At 48.8% G+C, this 27,388-nt stretch overlaps 2 protein-coding genes across 3 annotated transcripts; one reads left to right on the top strand and one right to left on the bottom strand.

The window, feature by feature from the left end:
• Positions 1–169: 169 nt before the first annotated feature.
• Positions 170–16,745, bottom strand: LOC136487002 (disease resistance protein RGA5-like). Of its 2 annotated transcripts, XR_010767107.1 has the most exons (10): positions 16,519–16,745; positions 15,649–16,411; positions 3,137–5,534; positions 2,843–3,037; positions 2,556–2,765; positions 2,283–2,477; positions 2,056–2,167; positions 1,864–1,942; positions 304–359; positions 170–203 (listed from the first exon to the last, which is right to left on the bottom strand). XR_010767107.1 is itself a non-coding variant. In XM_066484103.1 (9 exons), coding segments are annotated over exons 2-9 (3,948 nt in total). In that variant the 5' UTR covers positions 16,407–16,411; positions 16,519–16,745; the 3' UTR covers positions 170–358. The 2 variants fall into 2 exon arrangements, 1 of the variants encoding a protein (XP_066340200.1); XM_066484103.1 differs by having other exon boundaries at positions 170–359.
• Positions 16,746–18,366: 1,621 nt separating this feature from the next.
• Positions 18,367–23,073, top strand: LOC136486992 (disease resistance protein RGA4-like). The gene is made up of 3 exons (XM_066484095.1): positions 18,367–19,426; positions 19,842–22,031; positions 22,662–23,073. The coding sequence occupies exons 1-2, from the start codon at positions 18,627–18,629 to the stop codon at positions 22,009–22,011; spliced, it is 2,970 nt and encodes a 989-aa protein (XP_066340192.1). The 5' UTR covers positions 18,367–18,626; the 3' UTR covers positions 22,012–22,031; positions 22,662–23,073.
• The last annotated feature ends 4,315 nt before the right edge of the window (positions 23,074–27,388 follow it).

The raw sequence follows: 27,388 nt of genomic DNA, 5'->3' as shown, positions 1-27,388 counted from the left end.
ATTTAAGATCAAAACAAAAAAAATAAGTTCAACATTATTGACCAATGTGAATCCTAAATGGCCATCCATGAGACGTGAAGAACTACATAGCTCTTAGACTCTAAAAGTTCACACACCCTTTAACGATAACAATTCCTTCTGGTCATTAGTATGCTATATAAGAGCACACAAAACCGAAACCAGTGCATCTTGTTGAATAGAACCTGCAAAAGAAGTTTTTGTACACAAAATCCTTTAGTGTGTGCTAAATTGCCCAGCTAAGCGTTGCAGCTCACGTCAATGACAACGATGTAAGATTCTGACCCACTGCTTGGAGTAAGAACAGAACAACTGAGCTGATGTATGTGGTTGTGAGATACCTGAAACAAGGTACACCGCACATTATAGACATTTGGCATAACAACATTCAAAGAAGAGATGCTACATACTTTCTAATTCACTACAAAAGCAATAAATTTTACTGTTGTTTCAATTCCGCCTATCTAGGTTGTTCGTAGTCTGGATGACCCCTCCTTTAAAAAGCCAAAAGAGAATTTTTTTTCTGGGAGTTACTTCCAGATGTCAACCTTTTGTGCAACCTTCATTTCGTTATTCACAAGAAAACCATAGATTGGCTTGAGTGTGAATTTGTCATAATTTGGTAAATCCACACAAAAGGATCCAAATCCTTATTTAGGTTAGTAATATAAGATCCACACGTGCAACAATATTATGCCAAATCGTGAGTTTCCTTGCTAGGAATGCTCTCATAAAAAGACATAGGCTCCGTAATATGGCCATTTCCGCTACTATTGTATGCTTTTGAAATAATATTAATGCCCTGCTTGGTACTTCGGCTTTGGTTCCTCCGGGCACTATTTACCGAGGAGGTGTTATATCTCTCTTCTCAAAATAAACTAGGATTTCAGTGGAACCGCTATTTTTGGTGTACCAGCTCTCTGGTTCCTCTAGGCATCGTGCAGCAAGTAGTTGTTTTTATCTCTCTTCTCGAAATGAATTAGGATTTCAGTGGCTCTGCTCTGGCTCCTCCATGCCAAGGAGCCAGAACCACTCACAAATGGGGTCTAAACAAAGAAGGGTATTGGAATTTTAAAGCATGGGTGCCTAACCATTTATATTTCGAGAACGTATTATGGTGTCCACTTCTTAAATTAAAGTGGGTTCAGGTTTTCGTCATTGACCCCATAAGGCTTGATAACAATTGTAAATCTCTTGTCAATGTATGGTTACAAGGCTTGACAAAAAATGTAAATCTCTTGACAAAAAATGTAAATGAGTTTAGGAATTAATGCTTATAAGGCTTGACAAAAAAATGTGAGTCTCCTACTTTCTAACTAACTTGTCTTAAGCAGTTATTATATTCATGAGATATTTGTTAGCCTAAGAAAGCCGTTTGTTAGCCTGAGATATTCCTCCACTTGGGGTACTCAAAATGAGTTCTAAAGAAATGAGTATGAGTTTGTGCATATATTAACTACGGAGTACTACTCAAATTACTTGTGTGCGAATATTTGGGAGTACTGTAAAAAATATTTCTCCTCTACTTATCAATGAAAGCCAGGCAACTGGATCTTTCGAAAAAGCATTATTTGGTAGTACAGTATATTTTTGTGCACTTGAGAATGGAGGGGTGGAAAGTTGGGAACGCGAACCCAAACCAAGTTTCAAAGTTTGAGTGTGAATGAGGAATTGCATACAGCAAACAAGTTTTGGAGTAGAAAGTCATAGGAAAATGCGAGAAAGAAAACAGATATGGTTTTTGCAAAGTGGTTGGCAGACTGACGGAAACAAGGCAGGAGTGAACACTGATCCCTGGTATCTACATTTAACTATACTGCGTGTTGGCTCATGTGCTTGGCTTACTATTGTATGATCCAGGGATTGGGAACCAAGTTGTTGATGACTGGCCTCATGTCCGCTCGCGAGTGCGCCGCAAAACGTGCTGCATTTGCGAATTGCCAGAGCACAGAGGTGAGAAAAAGGATATCGATCGATCTCTATACAAGTCACAAAATGTGACATTTGAGAAGGCCAGCTCAGACTTCAGATACTTACCGCGGAGCAGTGCAATGTTGTCGGTGGCGTCGCCGTGGAATGTGACCGCACTGGTCTCTTCGAGGTCGTGGCGGTGCTCGTACGCTTCCATAATTAGCGGCAGCACCAACGCCTACCGTGAAAGACAGTGGTTTTGTAAGAAAAGTCTGTCACCTCACCTCTGGCGATATGATATGACGATCAAGATAGCTGTCAGATGATATGATAGACAATATATACAGACTCACCATCTGGTCCCAGTTGAGCTGCTGCAACGGGCACTCAATGCCACCGATCTCGACCTTAACGAGGTTGAAGACGGAGTTCACGTAGATGGTGCCGCCATCCGCTGCGTACACGTACACCTTGTCGCCGGGGACGCAGGTCCTCGCGTGCCTGCTGGTCTCCTCCCACATACGGTCGGTAATGCCGTCGCCCAGAATCTGATCCCACAAGACAGAGCATTCAAACACAAGCATGCACGGCCAGAGTTCCGATCCCCCTCCAGAATGGAAACTCACCGCACGTAGTTCGTCAGGCTTGACCATTAGCATCCTTATAAAGTCCTGAACAGTCTTGATGTTGTTGTGCTCCAGCCTATTGTGGAACGCGCCTTCCTTGGCGATATTCTCGAGCACCCACGCCGAGTCGTCAAGGGAGGGACGGTAGCGCGTTTCGATGAGGTTGTAGCGGTGCTCGTACGCCTCCAGAATTAGCTGCCGCAACAACATCTGCAGGAGACAGCAAATGTAATGTAAGAGTTCTGATGTCCAGCTCAAGGAGGCAGATGATCGATCAACTCACTCACCGTCTGGTCTCTGTTCAGCTGCTGTAAGGTGCACTCAGTGCCGCCGATCTTGACCTTAACGAGGTTGAAGACAGAGTTCACGTAGATGGTGCTGCCACCCGCTGTGTACACGTACACCTCGTCGCCCGGGACGCATGTCCTTGCGTGGCTGGTTGTCGCCTCCCACATATGGTCGGTCATGGCGTCGCCCAGAATCTGATCCCACAAAACAGAGGACTCAAAGAGAGTCAAAACCAGCCCGCGGCGAGAGACCGAGAGTCCGTGAAAGCATTCCCCTGAAGAATGGAAACTTACCGCTCGCAGCTCGTCAGGCTTGACCGCTAGCATCCTTAGGAATTCCTGAACAGTCTCGATGTTGTTGTGCCTCAGCTTCCTGTGGATCGCGCCTTCCTTGCCGATGTTCTTCAGCCTCCACACTGAGTCACCGAGGACGGGAGGGTAGTGCTTCCGAAACAGATCACTACGGTGGTCTCTGACCATGAAGGCTTCGGTGATGGCCTCAACGATCCTGCCGCCGTCGTAGCTTGTTGGCACGACGCTTGCCCCGATGCGGAACCTTCTGCAGCGGAGCCAGGACGAGTTGTCCGTGAATTGGAGCTCGCCCACCGTGGCGCGCCCGTCCCTCATGGTGAGGCTGACGTCGCCTGTCAAGAGCGGGCGCTTGCCATGGCGCTCCTTGACGACGTTCCTATGGAACTCGTCGGCGGACCAGTCCTCGCGGCCCTCCGGCGGGAAGTCGCCGAACACCGGGACCAGCTCGACGCGCAGCGCCTGCGGGAGCACGGCCGGCGAGCCGGTGTCCGCGTCCACGAGGATCACCTCCAGCGGGTTCCCAGCCTCGTCCTCGATCTTGCTCCCCGTGAAGACCGGGAGCTGCGGCGGGGTCCGGAACGCCAGCTTCCACAGTGACACTTGCCCACGTTCGTTTGAGGATCCTTCCTGTTGGTTCCAATCCTCGTCAACTTGATCCACCCTTTTCACCACCACCTCAAAACTTCGGTGACATTGATGCTGTTTAATTGCATCCTTGAACGCAGACCCTGCAGCTATCCTGTCAGATTTCCCAGCACCAGGGGCTAACCCAATGCCTGCAACAACTTTCTGGAGGCTTAACAGGTGGCTGATGCCCACAGGAATACCGTACTGCTCCCTTTTGTGGGCGTTGAAGACTAGCTTGAGCCAACGAAGATTGGGCAGTGTTCCTTTCTGAAAGCCCAGCGATAGCACACCACAGGCAAATTTGAAATACTCGAGAGCTGGGAACATTCCTCTGCTGAAGATTATTGCTAAATTGGGTGGTGTTCGGACGTACAAGGACAGATGTTTGAGAACCGGTAACTCCGCTAGGACATCAATGTCGTCCGACAATTGTCTGACCACAATTTCCATTCTACGGAGTTTGTGTAGTTGACGAAACCGCAGGGGCAGCCTTGAAAACATGCAAATGGGATGCAGCAACTCAAAACTCCGAAGGGAGATGGAAGAACAGGGTAACCAGTTCCAGTCAACTAAGGAAAAAGCCGGATTTGGACTTGACTTTTTTCCAAGGTGGATGTGCAGCAATCTTGAAAGACAGACAATATCCAATGGAACATATTCTACCCCTGCATTTATTTCTAGTGTTTCCAAGTGTTTTAGACACTGCATCTTGATTGGCAATTCCACAGTGACGTTGCACCTGACCTGCAAATATCTTAGCTGAAGCAGGTTACATATTTCTGAAAGTGAAAACCTCGTGTCCACGTCGTCACTACAGATATGGAGGATCATGACTCGAACAAGCTTAAACTCTGCAATCGAAGGCATGCAACCCAAGAGTCCAATAAAAGAGAGTGAGCGAACTTGTGATAATTCCACACTTTCGGGTGTAGTAGCATATGTTGCACTGCCAAAGTGGAGGGACAGTCGACGAACCTTCTCACTGAGAACTACTGTCGACTGAGAATAATCTATGATGGTGATGAAATTATCTTCCATGGATTTGCATGTGATAAAATCAAATACCACAGGGTGCACTGTGTAGCACAACAAACCCTTCCTGTAAGAGTTAACAATATCTATTCGCTGGATCAGGCCTAAACTCAGGAGCTCATCAAAATAACTGCCGGCAACGTCTACAATGTCCTTCCCTTCTGGTGTACATATGAAATCTTCAGCTATCCATTGCTTCACTAAATCTTCTTTCAGAAGTAAGTAATTCTCTGGATACACACTAAGATACAGCAGACATGTCTTCAGACAATGAGGAAGACTACTGTAACACAGTTTCAGTACTTGGTTCAGGATCTCCATAGAAGATGAGTGTGTACTCAAATTGTTTGGCAGAAACTTAGTGACATAATCCAATTGCTGCTCCTGTTCTGTTTCTGGTTGGCTTGCCACAAGTCTAGCAGTGTAGATGATGGCTAAGGGAAAACCACCACATTTTCTTGTGATCTCATCTGTGAAATCATTGAACTGTGGTGGACATCCTTTTTCAGACCCAAAAGCTCTATCGATGAATAATTTTTTGGCTTGATCAGTACCAAGACATTTGACATTGACAATGCTATTACTGTCATAACTGCAGCATACATGGGCGACGTTCTCAACTGATGTTGTTGTTATTATTCTTTGGTTACCGGCTGGAAAGGCCCGCTTAATAATGTGCCAAACTGACACATCCCATAAGCCATCAATTACAATAAAATACCTGGTAACAAAATGCTGTACATGTCACATGCTTCATCATAGCAACAATCATATAAAATAGAATGTTGTAGCCGTCAAAGTTTTAAATTGAAGACATAAAATGTGCTAATAATCTCAGTTATGAATGTCTGCAATTCTTAGTCAAATTGTCAGAACTGCTTTAGAATTTCCTAATTCAAATTTCATTGCATATTTTTCAACATCTTAATATTACTGGGTACATACATATATATACTTAGATAACCATGAAAATTCAATGCATGTGAAGATTGCTTATCGTATTGTGTATACTTTGGGGTCAGTGTTGGGTGACACAAATATTGTGATTTATAACTTTAATGATGGCAAATAACATGTGGCATGTTTGGACACCACTAAGCAATGTTTGTTGACAAAATATTTTACCATGCGTGCAAATTATTGTAAGTGGCATTGTCGGGTTCATAAACCCGGGGTCCCTCGCGGATCGTCTTCCTCGCAAAGGCTCTGCCCAAACAGACAGCGCAATTCATGGGCCGACCCAAGTATCTAAACAGCAGGCCAGAAGGGCGATCTAATCACCGACCGGAAGGTCAGGCCGAGGAGGAGCAGCGCCCATTTTTCGACTCCGGCCCACCTCTCCGACCGGAGCGCTCACTTCGGTCTCCAGCCCGCCTCCGGACGGCCTTCCGACCGGAAGGCCTAGCCAAAGCACCACTTCCGACTCCAACCCCACGTCTCCGACCGGGGTACGTAAAACCCTGCTCACTGTTCTTCTCCGACGGGGGCAATCAGAGCCGACTGGGACCAACCGACCGGGGACGCCCGCTCGGAAAGGACCAGGGAACGAACGGAGAAAGCAAGGCAGGGCGCACAAGTCAAACCACGATACCAGGGACCGTACTCTGTACGCCTGCAGAAACAGTACTCTGTAACCTCCCTGACACAAACAGTGTTGTAGGCGCCGACATTTTCCCTATAGTATTGTGAGCGTCATTAACTCCCATACGGTAAGGCTCCCCCTACATGTCTCTGGGCATCAACAGTGTTGTAGGCGCCGGCATTTACCATATCGAGTGAACATGGTGAAACTCCTCACATACCTTTGGGCATCAACAGTATAACAGATACCGTCATCTGCCATACCCGAACCAAACGACGGAACCTCCCACGTGCATCCGACATCCAACAATATTGTGGGCGCCTACCATCATCCTGTACTTGCCGGCGTGGGCAACAAGGCTTAGAAGCATACATACTCTCTCCCTCTCACTTGTAAGGCCATCCCCTTCATCTATAAAAGGGGACGCGCTCTCTCCCAAACATTCAAGTGATCCCAGATTCATTAGATCAATCAAGTTCGCTAGTTCACAACCACAGAACCGACAGGTTCGAACCTCAAGCACACGCTTGAACACTTAGCTCATAGCGGGGCTCCTATCGCTTTCGGTCCTTCTGTCCAGAGTCCGACCGGACCTCTTGTACCCCCCACCTTTTTCCTTCTCGTTTGTAACCCAACTGCAAACTTTGAGCACCTGGGCTCAGGAATAAAGTCAACGACCGACTCAAACTGGACGTAGGGCACGTTGTCTGAACCAGTATAAACCCTGTGTCAGTGAGTGCTAGACCACCTCCGATCACAACGTACGGCAAAACTACAAATATTTACGTGTTGGTCACTTTCTGCACCGACAGTTGGCGCCGTCCGTGGGGAAGACGTTGTACGTTCAACACTTTTTGGTCATCGGATGGCCCATTTTTCTGCCACCTTCGCCATGGCGGGCTTTGGCGATACGATTCGCTTCGGCTCACTGGAGTTTCCCACGCTCCCACCTGTTGGGATGTGGGTTCTACCCGTCTTCGAGCCATCCCAGGCCTTCCTCCTCGGAAGCCTGGACTTCGTCGCCGACTGGCTCGGCGTACTACACCTCCGCGAGGAGGCACTCGTTCCGGCACCCGTCGAAGGGGCGCCCTCCATAGACTTTGGGACGCACAACTTCGACGACGCGACATCTGTGCTTCATTCCGAGCAAACTCTCTGCTCAAACCCCGCTGTGAGTAATATGCATACTGTAATTTACTCTCTATTTACTATCTCCCGCCAATTATCCGGAGGGACCATGTTGACCGCATCGCGGATACCGTACGATCGGTTCCCCTATGGCCTCGCGTCCCCCGCGGACGCATGCACTCGGGGGCTCCGAGGGACGCTGCCACCTTCTCCCCTCACATCCAAATTCGTGGGAATGGCGAGCTATGCTCCTACCACTTTCCACGAGCTCCTGGATGACGAGGGTGAAAGCGACGGCTCCAGCATCGGCGACGTGGCACCTAGCCACCGTCCGTCCTGGGAGTGCGCTATGGCGGATGTCCTAGGATAGCCGCCGGTCATTGCGGAATCTGCGCAAACTACACCCCTCCGAAACCACGTGCGGGGGCCCTCGCGTTTGCACAAGGGCACGTCGAGGAACTACGACAATGGCGGCAGAACCAACCGCCGCCTACGCCAGCAAGCTCGGTGCAGCACGTTGCGCCCCATGCGCATAACCCGGTGGGCGGCGCCTGCGGCCGCGCGCGTCAGGTCCAACACGACATCATGAACGAGAGGAACGATCTCCCACAGTTCACTCGAGCTAGCCAGAACATCGCTGCCTCAGCAATGCTTCTACGCGGCGTTCCCGAGCCCGTCGACCCCCAGGAGCGGGCGGTCTACCGGAACCTCCGAGTCCTAGTAGAAGCCACCGCCGTTCAACAGGCGGAAAGTTCCGCATCGCGACTCCGACACGCGCCATCTCTCCCCACCGAGGGAGTAGGGACGCGCCAGATGGATCGCTCCATCCACTCGCCGCTACAGCCGCCAAGTGCGGCTTGGGAGGCAGCAGCCGTGCCTTGGCCTGACCAGGCACCTGCTCTGCACCGACCGCCGATACACGAGCGGCTCGGTCCGCACTAGGACGCTCGCAGCGTCGTCAGCAACCGGCATCAGGCCCGGCATGATGATGACGTCCACCGGGCGGCGGTGAGAGCAGGCGACATGGACCCTGCCTGAACCATCGAGGGGAGCAGCGAAACGTGCCGTAGGCATGGTCGCCGCCCGAACGACCGGAGTCCCAGCCCTGAGGGCCTAGGACCACGGGCCTTTGACCGGCGTATCCGGAGAGCGCCGTTCCCACAGCGCTTCCGACCGGCCACCAACATCACCAAGTACACCGGGGAGACAAACCCTGGTATTTGGCTCGAAGATTTCTGGCTCGCCTGCCGAGCCGGAGGAGTGGATGATGACTATTTCATCATTCAGTATCTCCCCATCTGCGTGGGGAACATGTTCGGGCATGGCTTGAATTCTCCCGCACGACAGCATCCGTGACTGGGCGGACCTCAAGAGAGTCTTCATTGGAAACTTCCAAGGGACGTACGTCCGCCCTGGAAACTCCTGGGACCTCAAGAGTTGCCAGTAGGAGCCCAGCGAGTCCCTGCGGAATTACATCCGCAGGTTCTCCCAATGTGCAACTCCCTCCCTAATGTCGTCAACACGGACGTCATCAGCGCATTCCTCTCTGGAACGACCTGTGAGTCCCTGATCCACAAGCTTGGATGCCTGAAGCCCGTACCACCCGCGACCTGCTCGACGTTGCCACTAACCACGCCTCTGGCGAGGATGCGGTCGGAGCGGTCTTCAACGGGGGCCAGGACAAAGGCAAGGCCAAGCGCACGGACCAAGACGAGGGCCCCTCCACATAGAGGGGTAAGAAGAATAAAAAGGATCGGCGCCGATTGGACAGCACCGCGTTGGTCGCCGCGGCTGATCGCACTGGCAAGCAGCCCTAACAGGGACTGCCTGACCACTTCAACAAGCTCATGGACAGTCCGTGCACCAACCACGCCTACTTCGTCAAACACCTCTACAAGGACTGCGAGCTCCTCAAACATTTCCTACGACAGGCCAGTGGGCCAAAAGAAGGGGACGGCAAAGAGGCGGTAGCCAAGAAAGGAGGCGCGGCGGGCAAGGACAGAGACGGTTTCCCCGATGCTGAGGAATGCATCATGATCTTTGGTGGATCCGACGCCATCTGGTCCAAGCGCCAGCACAAGGTACGATATAGGGAGGCATGCGCCACCGAGACGGCCGTCCCTCCTTCCTTAGCTGGTCAGAATCTCCGATCAAGGTGCCCAACAAGAAGCGCCTCACCAAGGTGCTGATGGACAGAGGCAGTGGCCTCAACATCCTCTACGTCGACACCCTCGACGCCATGAGCATCCCCCGGTTGGAGTTTCGCCTGGCGGGCTCTCCCTTCCACAGGGTGATCCCAGGAGCGTAGGCATACCCGCTCGGGCAGATCGACCTGCCCGTCACGTTCGGCAACCAGGCCAACTTCCGATCGGAGGTCCTCACCTTCGAAGTGGTGGACTTTTTAGGGTCCTACCACACCATCTTGGGGCGGCCATGCTACGCCAACTTCATGGCAATCCCCAACTACACCTACCTCAAGCTAAAGATGCCGGAACCGAACGGCGTCATCACCATGAGCAGTGCCTTTTCACACGCCTTCACGTGCGACCGCGAGCACTACGAGCTCGCCACTACGGTTGTCAACTCATCTGAGCTCCCGCGGCTTGGGGAATCATCGATCCCGGCAGTCCCAGACTGCAACAAACCAACCTCCTCGATGGCCTTCTGTCCGCTCGAGGAAACCAAGGCAGTGGGAATCGACCCCACCAACCCAACCAAGATGGTTCGGATCGGGACCTAGCTCTCGGCCAAATAGGAACATGAGCTCATCGACTTCCTACGCGATAACCGTGATGTCTTCGCATGGTAGCCTTCTGACATGCCGGGCATACCACGGGAGGTCGCCGAGCATGCACTACGCCACATCCCAGGCTCAAAGCCCACCAAGCAGCGCCTATGTCGCTTCGACGACGAGAGGCGTAGGGCCATAGGCGAAGAGATCGCCAAACTCTTGGTAGCCGGATTCATCAGAGAGGTATTCCACTCCGACTGGCTTGCCAATCCCATTCTTGTTAAAAAGAAGACCGGGAAGTGGAGAATGTGCGTTGATTATACTGGCCTCAACAAAGCGTGTCCAAAGGATCACTTTCCTTTGCCGCACATAGACCAGATAGTCGACTCCACCTCGGGTTATGAGATCCTCTTCTTTCTGGATGCCTACTCAGGCTATCACCAGATCGCGATGAAAGAGTCTGATCAGCTCACAACCTCGTTCATCACCCTGTATGGTTTGTACTACTATGTAACCATGCCATTCGGCTTGAAGAACGCTGGCGCCACCTACCAAAGGTGCATGCAGCAATGCTTTGCCGACCAAATCGACCCGCTCGATCAGCCCGATCAAACCGAGTGGCCAAGACCAACGATCGCCGTCTATGTCGATGACATAGTGGTCAAAACAACTCAAGCTTGCGACCTGATCACTAACTTGGCCGCAACGTTCACAAACCTCCGAAGATTCAACATCAGGCTGAATCCTGAAAATATGTTTTCGGGGCTCCAAAGGGGAAGCTGCTAGGATACATTGTGTCCGAGCACAGCATCGAGGCCAACCCCAAAAAAATCATGGCTATCTCCAACATGGGTCCCATACGCAACATCAAGGGCGTGCAAAGGCTCACCGGTTGTCTGGCTGCCCTAAGCCGATTCATCTCCTGGCTTGGCAAACGGGGGATGCCACTCTACAAGCTCCTCAAAAAGACGAACACTTTCGTCTGGACCGAGGAAGCTCAGCAGGCCCTAGAGAGCGTCAAAGCGTCCCTGACGTCAGCACTGATCCTCGTCGCTCCCGAACGGGGAGAACCTCTTCTCCTCTACATCGCGGCTAGCAACCACGTGGTAAGCGCCATGCTAGTCATCGAAAGGGAGGAGCCGGGACACCAACTTAAGGTCCAGCGGCCCGTGTACTTTGTTGGTGAAGTACTCACCGACCCCAAGGTCCAGTACCCCCAGGTGCAGAAACTCCTATACGCCGTGCTGATGGCGACCCGAAAGCTCCTGCACTACTTCACCAACTACGAAGTCGTAGTCGTCACTTCATACCCACTCGGGGACATCATCCACAACCACGACGCCATGGGATGGATCTCTAAGTGGGCACTCAAACTCATGGGCCATGACATGAGGTACATCCCCCGTACCGCCATTAAATCTCAGGCTCTCGTGGATTTTGTCGCTGAATGGACAGTGGTACAGCTACCGACCCCAGACGTCACCCACGAGTACTGGACAATGTACTTTGATGGGTCAGTAATGGCACCTGGCTCGGGGGCTGGAGTGATTCTGATCTCCCCGGACGGGAGTAGGCTCCGCTACGCCATCCGCCTCCACTTTTTAGCCTCAAACAATGCCACGGAGTACGAGGCCCTCATCAACGGACTACGCATCGCTATCGAGCTCGGTGCTACGCGACTCTATGTTCGCGGTGACTCGGAGCTAGTCGTTGATCAGGTCATGAAGGAGTCCTCCTGCAAAAGCCCCCTCATGGCAACATACTACCAAGAGGTGCGCAAGCTCGAGGACAAATTACAAGGGATCAAGCTACATCACTTCCCTCGAAGGGACAACGATGCCGTCGATTTTCTTGCGAAATTGGCCGCCAGGCGGGATCCATCCCCAAGCGGGGTCTTCATCAACGACGTCCACGAGTCGTCCGCCCGCATCCTGGAAGGTCCGATCCAGACACACCCCGACGCCCAGCCAGCGCTCGGGGGATCTGACCCCGACGCCAAGCCAGCACCTAGGGGCTCTGACCCCAACGCCAAGCCAGCACTCAGGTGCTCCAATCTCAGTACCTCCATGACGACGTCACCCGCAAACGTCGTCGTATTAGCACTCGATCAAACTGACTGGCGAGCACCGCTACTCGCCTACCTCCTCAGGTTCTCCCATCCGAAAGGACTGAAGCCCGATGGATCGCTCGATGCGCCAAGACCTTCGTCACGCTTGGTGACGAACTCTACAAACGGAGTCCATCAGGGGTACTCATGAAGTGCATCCCCACCAACTAGGGGAAGCAACTCCTCCTCGAGGTCCATGCCGGGATCTGCGGACATCACGTGGCCCCAAGGTCGCTGGTCGGAAAAGCCTTTCGCCAAGGTTTTTACTGGCCCACCGCGCTACGAGATGCAGAGGAGGTCATCCGCAGGTGTGAAGGATGCCAGTTCTACGCTCGGCAAACCCATTTGCCGGCACAGGAGCTCCAAACCATCCCCATCACCTGGCCATTCGTGGTCTGGGGCCTCGACATGGTGGGACCCCTCAAAAAGGGCCCAGGCAGCTTCACTCACCTACTCGTAGCAGTCGACAAGTTCACCAAGTGGATAGAGGCCAAGCCCATCACCAACATCCGCTCGGAAGAGGCAGTCAAATTCTTCCTCGACATCATCTACCGGTTCGACATTCCTAACTGTATCATCACCGACCACGGGACTAACTTCACCGGAAAGAAGTTCCTGGACTTCAGTGATGGATACGGCATCAGGATCGACTAGGCCTCGGTCGGACATCCACGAACTAACAGTCAGGTTGAGCATGCCAATGGCATGGTCCTCCAAGGACTTAAGTCACGCATCTTCGACTGACTCAACAAGTACGTCGAACGATGGGTTGTAGAGGTCCCAGCGATCCTCTGGAGCCTGAGAATGACCCCAAACCGATCCACAGGGTTCACACCCTTCTTCCTGGCCTACGGAGCTAAGGCAGTACTGCCCTCCGACCTCGACCACGGCGCCCCAAGAGTGAAGGCTTTCGACCGTGATCGAATCGCGGAGGCTCAGCAAGACGCAGTCGACCAGCTCGAAGAGGCCCACGAGACGACCGTCATCCGCTCCGCTCGCTACCAACAAACCCTACGCAGGTACCACGAAAGGAAGATCAGGGGGAGGATACTCGAAGTCAGCGATCTCGTACTCCAGAGGACCCAATCAACAAAGGGAAAACACAAACTCTCTCCACCATGGGAAGGGCCCTATACGGTGACCGAAGTAATCCGACCGGGCACCTACCGACTGGAGGACAACAACGGCAACGTTCTCACCAACACTTGGAACATTGAACAACTACGTCATTTTCCCCTAAATTTGGTCTTACCGCTTTTTTAGTGAACACTTGCTCCTGTAAAAGCACCCTAGCCCGAACATTTTTAGCCCGGGTCGCTCGGGGGCTCCATAAGGGTACAATACTAGATAGTACATCTCTTTTTTACTGTCACATGGTAAACAACTTTGTCCCCGAATGGAAGCACATCCCATTCCTTCGATTGCCCTACGTGACTCTGTTCTTATTCCCGACCAAACGCACCCCGCCATGACCTACGGTTATAAACAGCCGAGCCCCGCGGGCCATGCCCAGGTTCTTAACAGCTGTAGCCTACGGAACTAACGGCAGGTGCGAAAAAGAAAAGGATAAAAACAAAAGTTATGCCAGGATAAAAAACAAGGAATGGATAGTGATTCTATCACAAGAACAGAGCTGATGTATTCATTGATACAAAAAACTGTTCACACGGGGACTCACCCACGAACTCAACTATTATATTTTCTACTACTACTCCAAATACTACTGCGGCCGCTCGACGACATCGCCTGGACGCCAAAGGAGAAACCGCGGCACACGCCGCCGGACATAACCACCGCCGAGGGACCCGCCCGGTTCCGCTCCCTCGACTTCAGCGAATGCAACGGGTACCTCAAGGGACCCGCCTGGTTCCACTCCCTCGACTTCGGTGAGCGCAATGGGTACCTCAAGAGTGTCGCACCCATAGATGCTCAGTAGAAGAACATGGAGCTCCTGACCTTCTCATGCAGTCGAGGCAGCTCCTGGGCAGGGACGCTGCTACCGAGGTATGGCCGCTATGGCTGAAAGAGATCTCATCAAACTTTATGAACTGGCCAACCTGAGCAGCTGCCGGCGTGGACAACAAGGCTTAGAAGCATACGTACTCTCTCCCTCTCACTTGTAAGGCCACCCCCTTCATTTATAAAAGGGGACGCACTCTCTCCCTAACATTCAAGTGATCCCAGATTCATTAGATCGATCAAGTTCGCCAGTTCACAACCACAGAACCGCCAGGTTCGAATCTCAATCACACGCTTGAACACTTAGATCATAGCGGGGCTCCTGTCGCTTTCGGTCCCTCTAACCAGAGTCCGACCGGACCTCTTGTACCCCCATCTTTCTCCTTCTCGTTTGTAACCCCACTGCAAACTTCGAGCACCTGGGCTCAGGAATAAAGTCATCGACCGACTCAAACTGGACGTAGGGCACGTTGCATGAACCATTATAAACCCTGTGTCATTGAGTGCTAGGCGATCTCCGATCACAACGTACGGCAAAACTACAAATATTTACTTGTTGGTCACTTTCTGCACCGACAGGCATATACTACTACAAAAATGATTTCAGGATTCTTGGCCCTTAAGAAAATTCTTTGCACTTAAGAAAACTCTTGGCCCTCAAGGTAATTCAGGATTCTGGTAGTTTATGTAACTCATAAAGGAAACAACTTTCATAATAATTTAAACCATGAATATTGATACACTCAACATTACTATACATGATCTATGCCATACATGCATGTATACCTTGAGTTAGTTTTTTAATATACTAGTGAAGGTCTAAGTGAGGGATTCATAAGTATGATATGCATTTAGGTACTTTGTTTTTTTCCATAAGCACAGAGGTGGATAACTTAGAAGTAGATCTAGAGGGGTTTTTTATGTTATTTCAATAGTATAGCATGTGTGGGGAATTTGAATATAGATTTAAGGGCTATTTTAGATTTAATGGTAAGAGTTTGGTCTTTATATAATAGGACATGGATAATTTCAAGTTAGTTGGATCTAGCTAACAAATGATGATTGGGACTACAAAATTGATGATCGTATGTATTGCTTTTATGAGAAGCTATATGATTTTTTTTTTCTAGTGAATCTAGTGAGAATTAAGATAAAAGCTTAAAATGTATTTACCTACTATGGCATGTCTGTCTTTTGGTCTTTGAAATAAGATTGGGTTAGAGTGAGTTTTCTATCTATAGTGTGGTATGTGCGCACCCGGAGCACTGAAAAGGGTTAGAAACAAGTTTAAAAGTATTCAGCTAATTGTCTAGGCATAGTTTTCGAACCTCTTATCTTGGAGATGTTCCCTTAGATCGCTAACGAGTTTTGGCACCTTGCAGACTTTTAGTGGCTGCTTCGGGCGAACTTGTGAGAGTATGCTTCTGAGAATCATCCTCGTATCAGGCTTTTTTGCCGTCCGCACGAAAGCCTGGCAGTCGAACTTCCCTTCAGATAAACGCCATATTCTTTTGACAAGCGTGCTCTTCCCGGCTCCTTCATCACCAAGAACGGAAACAACCTTGAGCTTGAGGTCTTCTTCACCATGTCCTTTCGGCATCAGCCACTCAAGAATCTTGTTTGTTGGTTCTTCCATGCCGACAGGATCGGGTTCTTCGTACTGAGTTCGAAGATGACGGCTCACTAAAATTTTTGCCGGATTACTGAGAAGTACGTATCTGTTAACAAGATTGTACCTCTCACATCTTTCGTTAACCTCCTTCACGCGAGCCTCAAATCCCAAGATCTCTTTAATCCAGGCCAAAACCCACGCTACCTTAGCTGGCACATCTTCTGGCTGGCTGGCATGGACGAACAGGTCGACGCAGACTTCCATGTCGTAGGACAATTCACGCGCATCATTCATCCAGTATTTCACCGTATGGGGAGGGCTGTGTACCTCTGATAGCTTCTTCATCTTGGTGCTTATGATGCGAAGATCGCCTATGAGTCCCTTTGCCCTCTCTTCAGTACGCAGTAGCTCATCGAGCTTTCTGAGAAGGGATCCCATGGCACCCAGCGAACAGCTGTTCAGAGGTTCCATCATTCTGTCTGCAACGATCAGAGATCAATTGTTCTAGTTAGGTACTGATCAATACTAAGGAACCGAATCCTATAAATGAAAATGATAATGATGCTGCAGGAAAAAAGAACTTCACCGAAGATATCCAATGCTGGCCTCGCACAATCAAGTCCAGTCAAAGCATGGTAAGCAGGAATATATGGGTAACTTCTATTTTCTCTCTTCTGTCTATTGAATTTGCCTATATCGTATCCTTAGTGGATTGTGGACCTATAAAAGTGGTAAGAGCTGATTGCTGATTGTGCGTCCACTACACTCTAGGAAAGGCCCTCGAAAGCAATCGATGGACGGTGAAGTTCCCCACTACACGTCCACTACATTATAGGAAGAAAGAACTTGTATTGCTTTCGTGGGACCCTATCATTTGGCTATGGATGGTGACATATAGAAATGGCTTTGTTCCTATGAACCCGTCCTTTATGGCATCGGCCGATGAATTGGCATCTCGCTGTCAAAAAAGTACTGCAACTACAATATATTTTTTGAGAGGACAACTAAAATAATTAAACATATATAGCTCAAGGGCCAAAGCAGTTGTTGGGCACGATAGACGCTGTCCGAATGCAACCATCCCCAGCTAACTCCTTCCCCAAAACAATCCAACAGGTTAAACCAGGAGCAAAATGCAGAATAATCTGCATAACGTGGTTTACCACCACTACAGGCTGAATCGAGTTTTTTTTAGTTTCGAGTTGGACCGCGTTAAGGCGTGACCGGGCACGACCGTTCACGTGATTTGAGGAGCCCACGACCTATCTTCTTTGCAACGGCGCTGGTGCACTCAGCCATCGCCATCCCGCCCCACCCTGCTGGTTCTGCCGCCGCCCCTGCTTGACTACGGTGCTTCCCTGGCGCCTCGGCCGCCCGCCCAGCTGGCACTTTGTTGGCGGTCCTTACAGACCAATTGATGGATGGCAAAGTGGAGGGGCTAATATCATTGATATTTTACATGAAACGAACATTTCAGGTATCTTATCATAATGACATTTTGACTACTTTGTGCTTTCCAAGAAAGAGATATCCTGTACAACTATTAGCTAGGGGGTCACAGATCTTAGCTTTGAGGTGTTTGATCGTGCACAACAGAGTATCTTAGGTGGCGTTGACGTGGCCGATACCTCGGAGCTAGAATATATGGCTGACAAGACAAGTCTTGAGAAATGGCATAAGCAAACAACATACAAGGGTTGAATTCGTGTCTACCTACTTATACGCTACTGTACAGCTAAGCTAGCTAGTTGGATGCATCAAATTTTGTGGCGCAGCAAACGCGGTAGCTGAGGGAGGTGAAATGCGATGCTGCTACACTAGTCAGTACTGAGGGCCTGTTTGGTTTCTATAGACCTCCTAAAATTCCTGTCACATCGAATATTTGGACACATAAAGTATTAAATATAGACTAATTACGAAACTAATTACATAACTTGCGATATTTGCGAGATGAATCTTTTAAGCCTAATTAGTCCACGATTTGACGATGTGGTACTACAGTAAATATGTGCCAACAACAGATTAATTAGACTTAAAAAATTCATTCTCATAAATTAACCTCCATCTATGTAATTGGTTTTGTAATTAATTTATATTTAATGTTTCTTATTAATATATAAATATTTAACGTGACATAAACACCCCTGAGAATCGGCACGGTAAATGCCACGCTGCTACCGAGTAGCAAATGCCCTGTCAGTCGCTTGCTTGCCAGCAGGCCACCCGGCCGGGCACGCATCACTGCATCAGCTAGCTAGCCGCTGCTGTCTCTGCCTGTGTGTTGTCACTCTCACTCCTGTGCCTGTAAATGTCCATCATATCCAGTACTGCACGGCGGGGTATCTTATCATAATGACATTTTGACTACTTTGTGCTTTCTATGAAAGAGATATCCAGTACAACTATCAGCTAGGGCGTCTAGAATTATTCCTTCTTCTAAAAAAATCAGCTAGGGGTGAGGAATTTGAAGGCCAACAAACATTTTGGGAATAAAAAAAAAGAACACACCCCTACCTGTTTTTCATTGCTAGCCAGGAACTGGTTTCTAACGTTAGTTCATCATATATCTTTCATCCACCTACCCTGAGTTGACAGCGGTCTAGCATAAGCATGGACATGGAGAGGTGCACACGAGAGTGATCCGGCCGCTGATGAACCAGTGGCTTGAAGTTGAAGGGAGGTGTGGTTGCTGCCATGGTGGCCCCCCTGGTGGGCAGTCTGCTGGGCGCTGTGACGAGCAACGTGGTGTCAGTGGTCATCAAGCTTATAGGTAAGCGCTATGATCTTTGGTCGGACTTCGATAATGACATTGAATCCATCAGGAGAGACCTTCTCATGATCGCCGGAGATGAGGAGGACCAGCTTTCGGAAGAGGTCGATTTGAGTGCCGTGATGGGCAAATACCGGGAAGAGATGCATGATCTAGCACTCGAAATCGAGGACTTCCTCGATCGGATCCTGCGGCACGTTGTTGAAAAAAATGGCAGCCCACTCCATAAGGCCCTCGGATTCACCACCGAGCCACTCTTAGATGCCAAGGTAAAAAAACTCAAGGAGAGGCTGAAGGATGCAAAACAGCGGAGAAGCGACCACGACAAGGACATCAATGGCCGCCAAATCTCCCACTCCTCGACGCCCACAGCGAACACATACACAACAAAGATCGAACCTGTGGGCATCGACGAGTCCAAGCAAGAGATTTGCGAGTGGGCGACCAAGGATGTGGAGGGCGAGCCGGAGCAGCTGAGCGTGATCTCCATCGTCGGGTTCAGTGGATCTGGAAAGTCCACGCTCGCGAAGGCAGTATATGATTGCCCCGATGTCACCCGCAAATTCCGTCACCGAGCCTGGATTGTGGCGTCGAAGCACAGGTGTGATGCCAAGGGACTCCTCATGGAGTTACTTCAGAAGCTTGGCCAGGGAGACAAGATCTCTGACTTAGACGTTGAACAGCTCCAGGCCAAGATCTCAGAGTATCTGAAGGGAACTAAGAGGTAATGATTTTGTTCTCCATTTACCTTTATTCCATTTATTTTTATGGGAGCATAGGCTTAGCAAAGAAGTGACCCTGCATTTGTTCTGTGTTAAAGAAGAGCTTGGATACAATATTTCTACTTTTTTTCTGAGGCCCCTACGATTTATTGACAAAAAAGTGGAGCAGTTGTCTCTATTATTTTTTACTCCACTCTTTGTGTATATAAATCAATGATATATAAGACAGTGGCCTTTAGGGTGCCTAATAAACAAAAGAAAATATTTAATCTGCCACTGTGTGCAACAGATTGAATTACAATGGTGTATGTGCTTCCTTCAAGCTCACCATTATTAGTGGCTAATGTACCAAATTGACCCCTCATTCTAGTGAATGATAACTGTACTAACATTTCATTTTATCAATCAATCTGCTAGGTACCTTATTGTACTTGATGACATCAAGACTCAAACATGGTGGGACGGTATCAAATCTGCCTTCCCTGAAAAGGCAACGGGAAGAATAATTGTGACAACAACAATTCAGAGAGTAGCTAAAGTGTGCAGCCGTGGGAACGGTTATGTGCACAATATGGAAGCTCTAGGTAACAAGCATTCCAAGGAGTTGCTGAAAGCTGTATTGAAGGGGCATTCGCCTGATTTGGAGAGGAGCTCAACGTCAATCATGAATAAATGTGATGGCCACCCCCATGCTCTTCTTACCTTGGCAAATTATTTGCAGAGTGAAGATAGGATCACCAAATCAGTCTGTGAGAAACTCTGCAGCAACCTAGGCTTTCGTATGGCAACGGACGATGCCTTCGTGGACCTGCAAAAGGTTCTTATGAGTACCTACAGATGCCTGCCAAAAGGTTTTCTCAATCTCAAGACCTGCTTACTCTATGTTTGTGTGTTCCCAAATGGTTGTCACATCAGCAGGAGCAGATTGATAAGGCGATGGTCGGCTGAAGGATATGTGAAGCATGATCATTCACGCAGCACTCTAGTTGTTGCAGAAGATAACTTCAAGAAACTAGTTGACCAGAGTACCATTTGGCCAATTGATACAAGCAAGAATGCAAATGTGAAGACTTGCAGAGCTCATAGCATCTTCCACGAGTTCCTGCTGTACATGTCCATGTCTTCTAAGTTCATTACATCTTTCAACAACGAAGAGAGAAAAGACTACCGCCACCTCTTTATTCAGAACACACCAAACAGCAAGTATGGGGATGATGAAGAGAAATCCCGTGCCCATTCTCTGACGATCTATGGAAGTGCAGGTGAAGCTGCTGGGTATTTTGCCAAGTGTCAGCTGCTGAGAGTCTTGGATTTGGAAGAATGCAAGGATTTGGAGGACAAACATCTTGATGGCATACACAAGCTATGGTATCTGAAATACTTGAGTGTCGGGGACAAAATAAGCAGACTGCCGAAGCATATTGAGAAATTACATTGCTTAGAGACCCTCGACATGAGGAAGACAAAGAAAGTTATCATATTACCCGTGGAAGTCATCAAGCTGCCCCACCTAGCTCATCTGTTGGGAAGGTTCAAGCTTGATAAGAGGGACTGGGACAAAAGTGAACCACAAAAGTATGTGCCTGAAAAAAGCAATCTGCAAACGCTAGCAGGATTTGTCACAGACAATAACCCTGGGTTTTCAAAGTTAATGCTTTATATGAAGATATTGAAAAAGGTTAAGATATGCTGCAACTCGACAACTGATGAGGGCCTTGATGGCCTTTTGGTGGCTATTGAAAACTTCGTGCAGGCTGACTTGGACACAGGTGTTTGTGTTCGTTCTCTGTCATTAGATATTGGGAATTTTTCAGTAAGGATCCTGAGTTCTCTAGCATATGGTAACCTCAGGTCCCTGAAACTACATGGAGAGCTGAGGGGACTGGTTCAGTTTACTACGGTGTTGTGGAGTCTCAGGGAGTTGTGCCTTTCGTCGACTAATGATCTGACGGAAAAAGACCTATCAGACCTGCGCAAGCTCAGTGATTTGGAGTCCCTCAGATTGGATGGAGTCAGTCTTGAAGGCTTCGTCATCACAAGTGACGATTTTCCAGGACTGCTACGCCTATGCCTTGTTCAATGTGCAAGCCTCCCCAAGATTGACGAAGGAGCTTTGCCGAATCTCCTCTCACTTCGGCTTCTCAATCATGGTTTAGATGGGCTATCTGGCATCGAAATCAAATGGCACAAAATTCTCCAGGAAATTGCACTTGACTCTGAGGTTAAGCAGGAAACAAAAACTGATTGGGAAGATGCAGCTAAGAAGCATCCAAAGAGACCAAGAGTTTTGTATCTGAAAAGTGTTGATCTGAATGGCACGGGGTCTATGGTGAAATATGTTGCCACGGAGAGAACAGTACCTGCGACTGGCTCCTCCACCATGCGAGGGAAACATTCGATCTCAAGGGTCGAATCAAATTCAGTTGACAAACCCAGTTCTTCTGATTCGAAGCATGTAAAACGAGAAGACGACAATTCTTTGAAAGAAGCAATAGTTGCAAACCCCTCTCCAGCGTCCACCGAGCTCTGCAGTGCTGCGATGGAGATGGACATTGACATGCCACCTTCTTCAAGGGTGGTGTCCTGATCATGGCTAGCAGCACTCTGGTCAGTTCATCTATAACTGATGCAGTTTATTAGTGTTACAGTACTTTATCAATACGTGGCTAAAAACTTTAAGAGACATACCATTAGAAGTTCGTTATTACTACATCCTTACTGTTACTAGTTAGAGGCACTACGTTAAACCTCTAATGCTTATTATACCTTTTATTCAAAATACTTCTTTCAGATTTTATCAAAACAGAGACATTTTTAGGCAGTAGAGTACACTCTTAATTAATTATTATTAGTGTTACTAGTTGATGGCCAAATTTTTCTGATATTTTGAGAATTTCTAAAATTCACTTTTGTCCAAAACATCTCATATGGATTAACTTGAGCCTCTTTTATAGTGTCCAATTAGTACTAGTCCTAGTAAGATAAGATCACTGTGTATCAATCTTCACCCCCTTTGCATAAATATCTGTGACAGTGCTGCATCCCCTAGTTTCTATTCACAAACCAAATCTGGTTGAGGCTCTTGCCTAAAACTTCCAAAAAAAAAGGCAATTTGTTGGTCTTCCTCATGTCGTAGTTATTTTCGGTTAGCAGAAGGACATTTATTTACCATTCACCTCTAACAGTTACATCCGAATGTTGCGAACTGATATAGTGATATCCATTTAAACTCTGCAGCATAAATGATCAAGTTTCGGAGAGCATCTCGTGAAGCAAAGTTTCTGGTTCGACGGCCATTCGTTGCTGCTTTACCTCGTTTCAGAGCAGCAGTGTATCTATGCCATACGGTTGCTGCGAAGACTATTTGTGTTCTGTTTGCTATTTATGTGTGGTTATATTATGAGGTTTGTTGAGCCGTTATATGTACCATCTAAAAAATAAGTCCATCAGAACACGCAGATGGTAGTCATGTTTCATTTCAGTTTCAGCCTTGTCGATTCAGTGTTTCACTTGTTTGTAAAAGACGATGTTCTTGCTTGGCTGCTTCCTGTACTCGTACCGTATTCTGCACTTGAGGCACCTACATAAACTTGATCCTTTATGTACTATTCAGCTTGGACCAAATGCTAATCTACAAATATTTCATGAACTGGAGTTTGATGCCATTCTCTGCTGTCTGCTCCGTGCGTGACACGGATTCTGTCTGTGCTCTTCCCGTTGCTGGCAACAGATGTATGTGATCATTGGTACCTTGGTTACGAAACAGAGAGCCAAAATGTTGGCAATTGGCTGCTGTACATCAGGACGCTCCATCCATTTGACTGAATGTTGAGCACGGCTGCGTAGTTTCACTTTCTGCGTAGTTTGACTGAATGTACTGTAGCAAGTAGCAGGCCGAAATGTTGTTTGCAGTAGTGTTTCTGTTTCCTGCAGAAAAACAGGCACCCTCTGTTCTCTGCGCTCGCCGATCCGCGCTTGGGATGGCAGGGCAAGCGCGTCGGAAGGCAGAGGCAGTGCGTGGCCGACAGGCGGGCCTGGAGTGTGGAGGTGAACGTGTCAGCTGTGGAGTGGCGCGCTGGCATGTCCACGCGGCGCCGACAGGAAGTGGAGATAGATCGCAATGGACGCCACCGCTGGCTGTGGAGGATCTGCTCTGCGACGGCGGGCACTGGATCCGCCGGCGATGCCCCAGGCTGGTGGTGACCGATGCCGGGACGGGGTGGCCTGGGCCGATTTCATTTCTCTTGCACTTCTGCAGCCCAATGAAAACGAGAGGGTCCATCACGTTCAGTGTTTACAAAACGGGTAGCCCAAGCTGCACTGAAATGGGCAGGGCTGATAGAACTGTGTCCGAGGCCGGGCCCTAGCATGCAAGCGAAGTGCACAAGCATCGATGCTAGCTATGGTACTGACTTCATCCACTAAAAAAAAAAAGCTATGGTACTGACTTCAGCGAAATGCCTGGGCACGTGAACTGCATAAAGTGCTTTATGTGTTCTTCTTTTTCTTTATTTTTTGGTCCTCCTTTGCTCTGTCATTGTGACTATTTCAGTGTTTTCAGAATTCCCATTGGCGACTGCTTATCAAACTTTAATAACCACCCTCAGCGTTGCCATTGTCCTCGATCAGTGTTTATGCTGCATTAGTGTACACCGACGAACTGTCTCTTATATCAGACTGGGCATGTTTAAACCCATACTTCGGTTCGGTTTGGCAAAACTTCGGTTCTCAGAATCCAAAACCGATCGGTTCACCTAAGAACAGGAATCCGACGAATTCGGTGTCGGTTTTCTACATCGGTTTTTCGGTTTAAACCGTACTAACCGAATCTCGCTGGTTGCAGTCGCCGCCACCGCTGCCCGAGCCGCTCGATGCCGCGCCGCTACCTGCTCGGTGCCGCCTAGGGTAGCTCGCCGCTGTGGACCGCGCCCCGCTGCAGCACGCAGCTGCCGCCCGCGCGCTGCTCCCTGTCCGCGTCGCTAGTAGCCGCCGCCGCCACGCGCGCCCCTGCTCACGTTGTCGTGGGGTCGCGGCTGCTCCGCGCCGCCGCCAGGAGGATAGTTAGCATCGGCTGCTAGGGTTTGCAACTTGGACGGGAGAAGAACGACCTAGTGAGAGTGGGTCGTGGAGGACGATGTTGTTCTCTACTTCTCTTTTCAGGGACGCATGCGAGCAGCTGGGCCGTGGGTTGGGCTGGGTTGCTGGGATACGTGGGAGCCTGGGGAGGGGTGGCGTGTTAGCGTGTACTGACGCCTGGACGCTTTGGGATTTTGGTTTTGCGGTGTTACGGTTCGGTTCCGCCTAGAAACCGAAGCCGAAACCGACAACCGATGTTCCAAAATGCAAAAACCGAAACCAAACCGAAAAACCTACATTTCGGTTCGGTTCGGTTCGGTTCGGTTCGGTTTTCGGTCTTCGGTTAAAATGTGCCCATCCTGAGTCCAGATTGGCGAGTGTAGCGTGAACTTTCTTCTTTTATGTTGTGATGAAGCCCAGAGAGAGGGAGAGAACAGGATAACCTGAGGCCTGGCTTGGAATGGAGAAATTTCAAAGAAATGCTAAACCTCCTCATTTTGCTGACGTCACTGTCCCTCTGGTTCCATTTGGGACACCCCTTAAATACTTTCCTGTGCCCTTTCGCTCAGCTCTCGCTCTCCAAAATAATTCATTTCCCACCCACGCGCTCAACGCCACTGAAGATCATATCATGGCTTCTCATGTCCAGTACAGTAACCGCCGCGCGTGGATTGTCGAGATTCTGCGACGGCGTGCAAGGGCCAGGGGATACGCCCCCACACGCGTGGCTTGTGACCGCTGTCAGGAGCGGATGGGCTGGGCCGAATTTTGCTCTTGTGCTTCTCCGGCCCTAACAAAACGAGAGGGTTTGCTAAAAAAAAGAAGACAAAAACAAAACGAGAGGGTCCATAACCTTCGGTGTTTATACGAAACCAAGCTGCATTGAAATATAGGCCCATTCCAACTCCAAAATCCAACGGTCTTTTTTTTAATCTTGAATTCTTGATGTTTGCGTGTCCTTCTTCTTGCAAAAACAAAGCCCAAAGCTTGATTGCATGAATGACACAAGGCCCACACGGTGACATATAGCGATTCGTCTTCTTCCTGCTCTTGTCTACTGGACAGAGGGTTTGAGATCGAACTTTGTTCCACCATTTGCATGATCCATGGCGAACCAGTAGATGAGGCGTGGTGCCGGCGATATATATATATATGATTCAGCGTGACGATCCTTTTGGAAATCAGGATACAGGCATTTTATATAGCAGGAAAAAGTTGCTGACGTCAAGGCTGACGGTTCGAGGCCCGCCGGACGTCGGCACGGTCGACCTGAGGGCTGAGGCCGCCTTCGACTAGGGCTTCTCATGGAGTACATGGGTTGTAGGACATCTATTTCGGGCTTGGTTTGGCATTGATGTATTCTACACCTGCTTCTTGGAATTAAGGTCTGGTTTAGTTCTTTCCTTAAAGTTTAGTCTCTATCCCATCGGATGTTTGACACATGCATGGAATATTAAATATAGACTAAAAAATAACTAATTACACACATTGCGACTAATTTACGAGACAAATTTTTTAAGCATAATTAGCCCATGATGTGACAATGTGGTGCTACAGTTAAACTATAGTAAACATGTGCTTATGACGGATTAATTAGGCTTAATAAATTCGTCTCGCGGAGTACTGAGGACTTCTGTAATTTGTTTTATTATTATTATCCGAACACTCCGATGTGACACCTGATGTGAGACCCGATGTGACACCCCTAAACTTTAGCGTCTAAATTTAAACAAGGCCTAAGGCACCCGCCACTGTACTATAGCTGAAGGCGGTTTTTTTTTTTGCCCTTAAGGGCACGTGCTCTGAGCACATCCACCTTTGGATTCGCATTGAGAAGTGTGCGCATACACATCTCAATGCATGTCCTCTGAGCACATCCACCTTTGAATTCGCATTGAGAAGTGTGTGCACACACATCTTAATACAAATCGGATGTGCTCAGAGCACATTCCTTTAAAGGCATATTTGACTTTACCTACTATAGCTAGCTAGTCCCTTTTATTAGAAGCAATATTGATCCCGTTCTGCAATAAAAAAAGCAGATTTCCTAAAAAAAAAAAGAGGCAGGACCAAGTACGTACTGTGATCCTGTTAGTAGTACTAATATATATGAATCCGACCACGCCGGTGTCCATAGGAGTGGGGACCCGATCCCTCCGTAGTTGTTAGTTTTTTATTGATCTTTGTTCTTCTAAGGTTTGGTTTCTGGTATCATCGACAAGGTGGTGGTGACGATAGAATAATGTCTCTTCGGCCTTTCCCTACCTCTTCGATGTTTGATCCGGCGTTAACGAAGGACAATGAGAGTTTGGTCTGTTGGTTTTCTTCAGATCTCGATGGCAGTTGGAGTGTTTATCAGGGGAAGCAGTCAGCTGGCTCTCTTCACGCTGACTTTGACATCTTCTTTTGGTTTGTTCTATTGCAAGGTCTGGCATCTCCAATACTCTGATCTGATGATGAAGGATTATAAGCCTGTGTTCCTTGTAGGGTATCTCTAGCCGATGTTCTTTCAGTGGATCCTAGATCTCGTTGTCAGTCTTCAAAGCCTTATATGGCGAGGGTGATTGTAGGTGTCCCTTTCCTTTGCGGTGCGCTTTTCAATCTTTGACAGGCAACGGACGATCAAAGGAAGAAGATGACTGGCTTGATCTTTAATGTACTTTTATTTTTTTCACTACTAGAGAACAGACTTTAGAACGATGTCCCAATTTAGCATTAGCCTCGGCATTTTTTGCCCCCGGGACTAAAGGACCCTTTAGTCCCGGTTGGTATTACCAACCGGGACTAAAGGTCCCTGCCCAACGGTCGTCCGCGGGGCAGGGATCTTTAGTCCCGGCTGGTATTACCAACCGGGACTAAAGGTTTACCTTTAGTCCTGGTTGGTAATA

The sequence above is a fragment of the Miscanthus floridulus genome, chromosome 10, assembly GCF_019320115.1.
Source record: "Miscanthus floridulus cultivar M001 chromosome 10, ASM1932011v1, whole genome shotgun sequence".
Taxonomy (NCBI): Eukaryota; Viridiplantae; Streptophyta; class Magnoliopsida; order Poales; family Poaceae; genus Miscanthus; species Miscanthus floridulus.
Note: the sequence above shows the minus strand (reverse complement) of the source record. Positions and strands in the feature narration are given on the sequence as shown.

What these genes read in the sequence shown, in the direction of transcription:
- LOC136487002 (XM_066484103.1), bottom strand. Translation starts at nt 16,406, where the DNA reads ATGATGGAACCTCTGAACAGCTGTTCGCTGGGTGCCATGGGATCCCTT. An exon ending in AGCTGAACAGAGACCAGACG is followed by an intron (nt 2,766 to 2,842) that starts GTGAGTGAGTTG and finishes TGTCTCCTGCAG; the next exon opens with ATGTTGTTGCGGCAGCTAAT. An exon ending in AGCTCAACTGGGACCAGATG is followed by an intron (nt 2,168 to 2,282) that starts GTGAGTCTGTAT and finishes CTTTCACGGTAG; the next exon opens with GCGTTGGTGCTGCCGCTAAT.
- LOC136486992 (XM_066484095.1), top strand. Translation starts at nt 18,627, where the DNA reads ATGGTGGCCCCCCTGGTGGGCAGTCTGCTGGGCGCTGTGACGAGCAAC. An exon ending in TATCTGAAGGGAACTAAGAG is followed by an intron (nt 19,427 to 19,841) that starts GTAATGATTTTG and finishes TCAATCTGCTAG; the next exon opens with GTACCTTATTGTACTTGATG.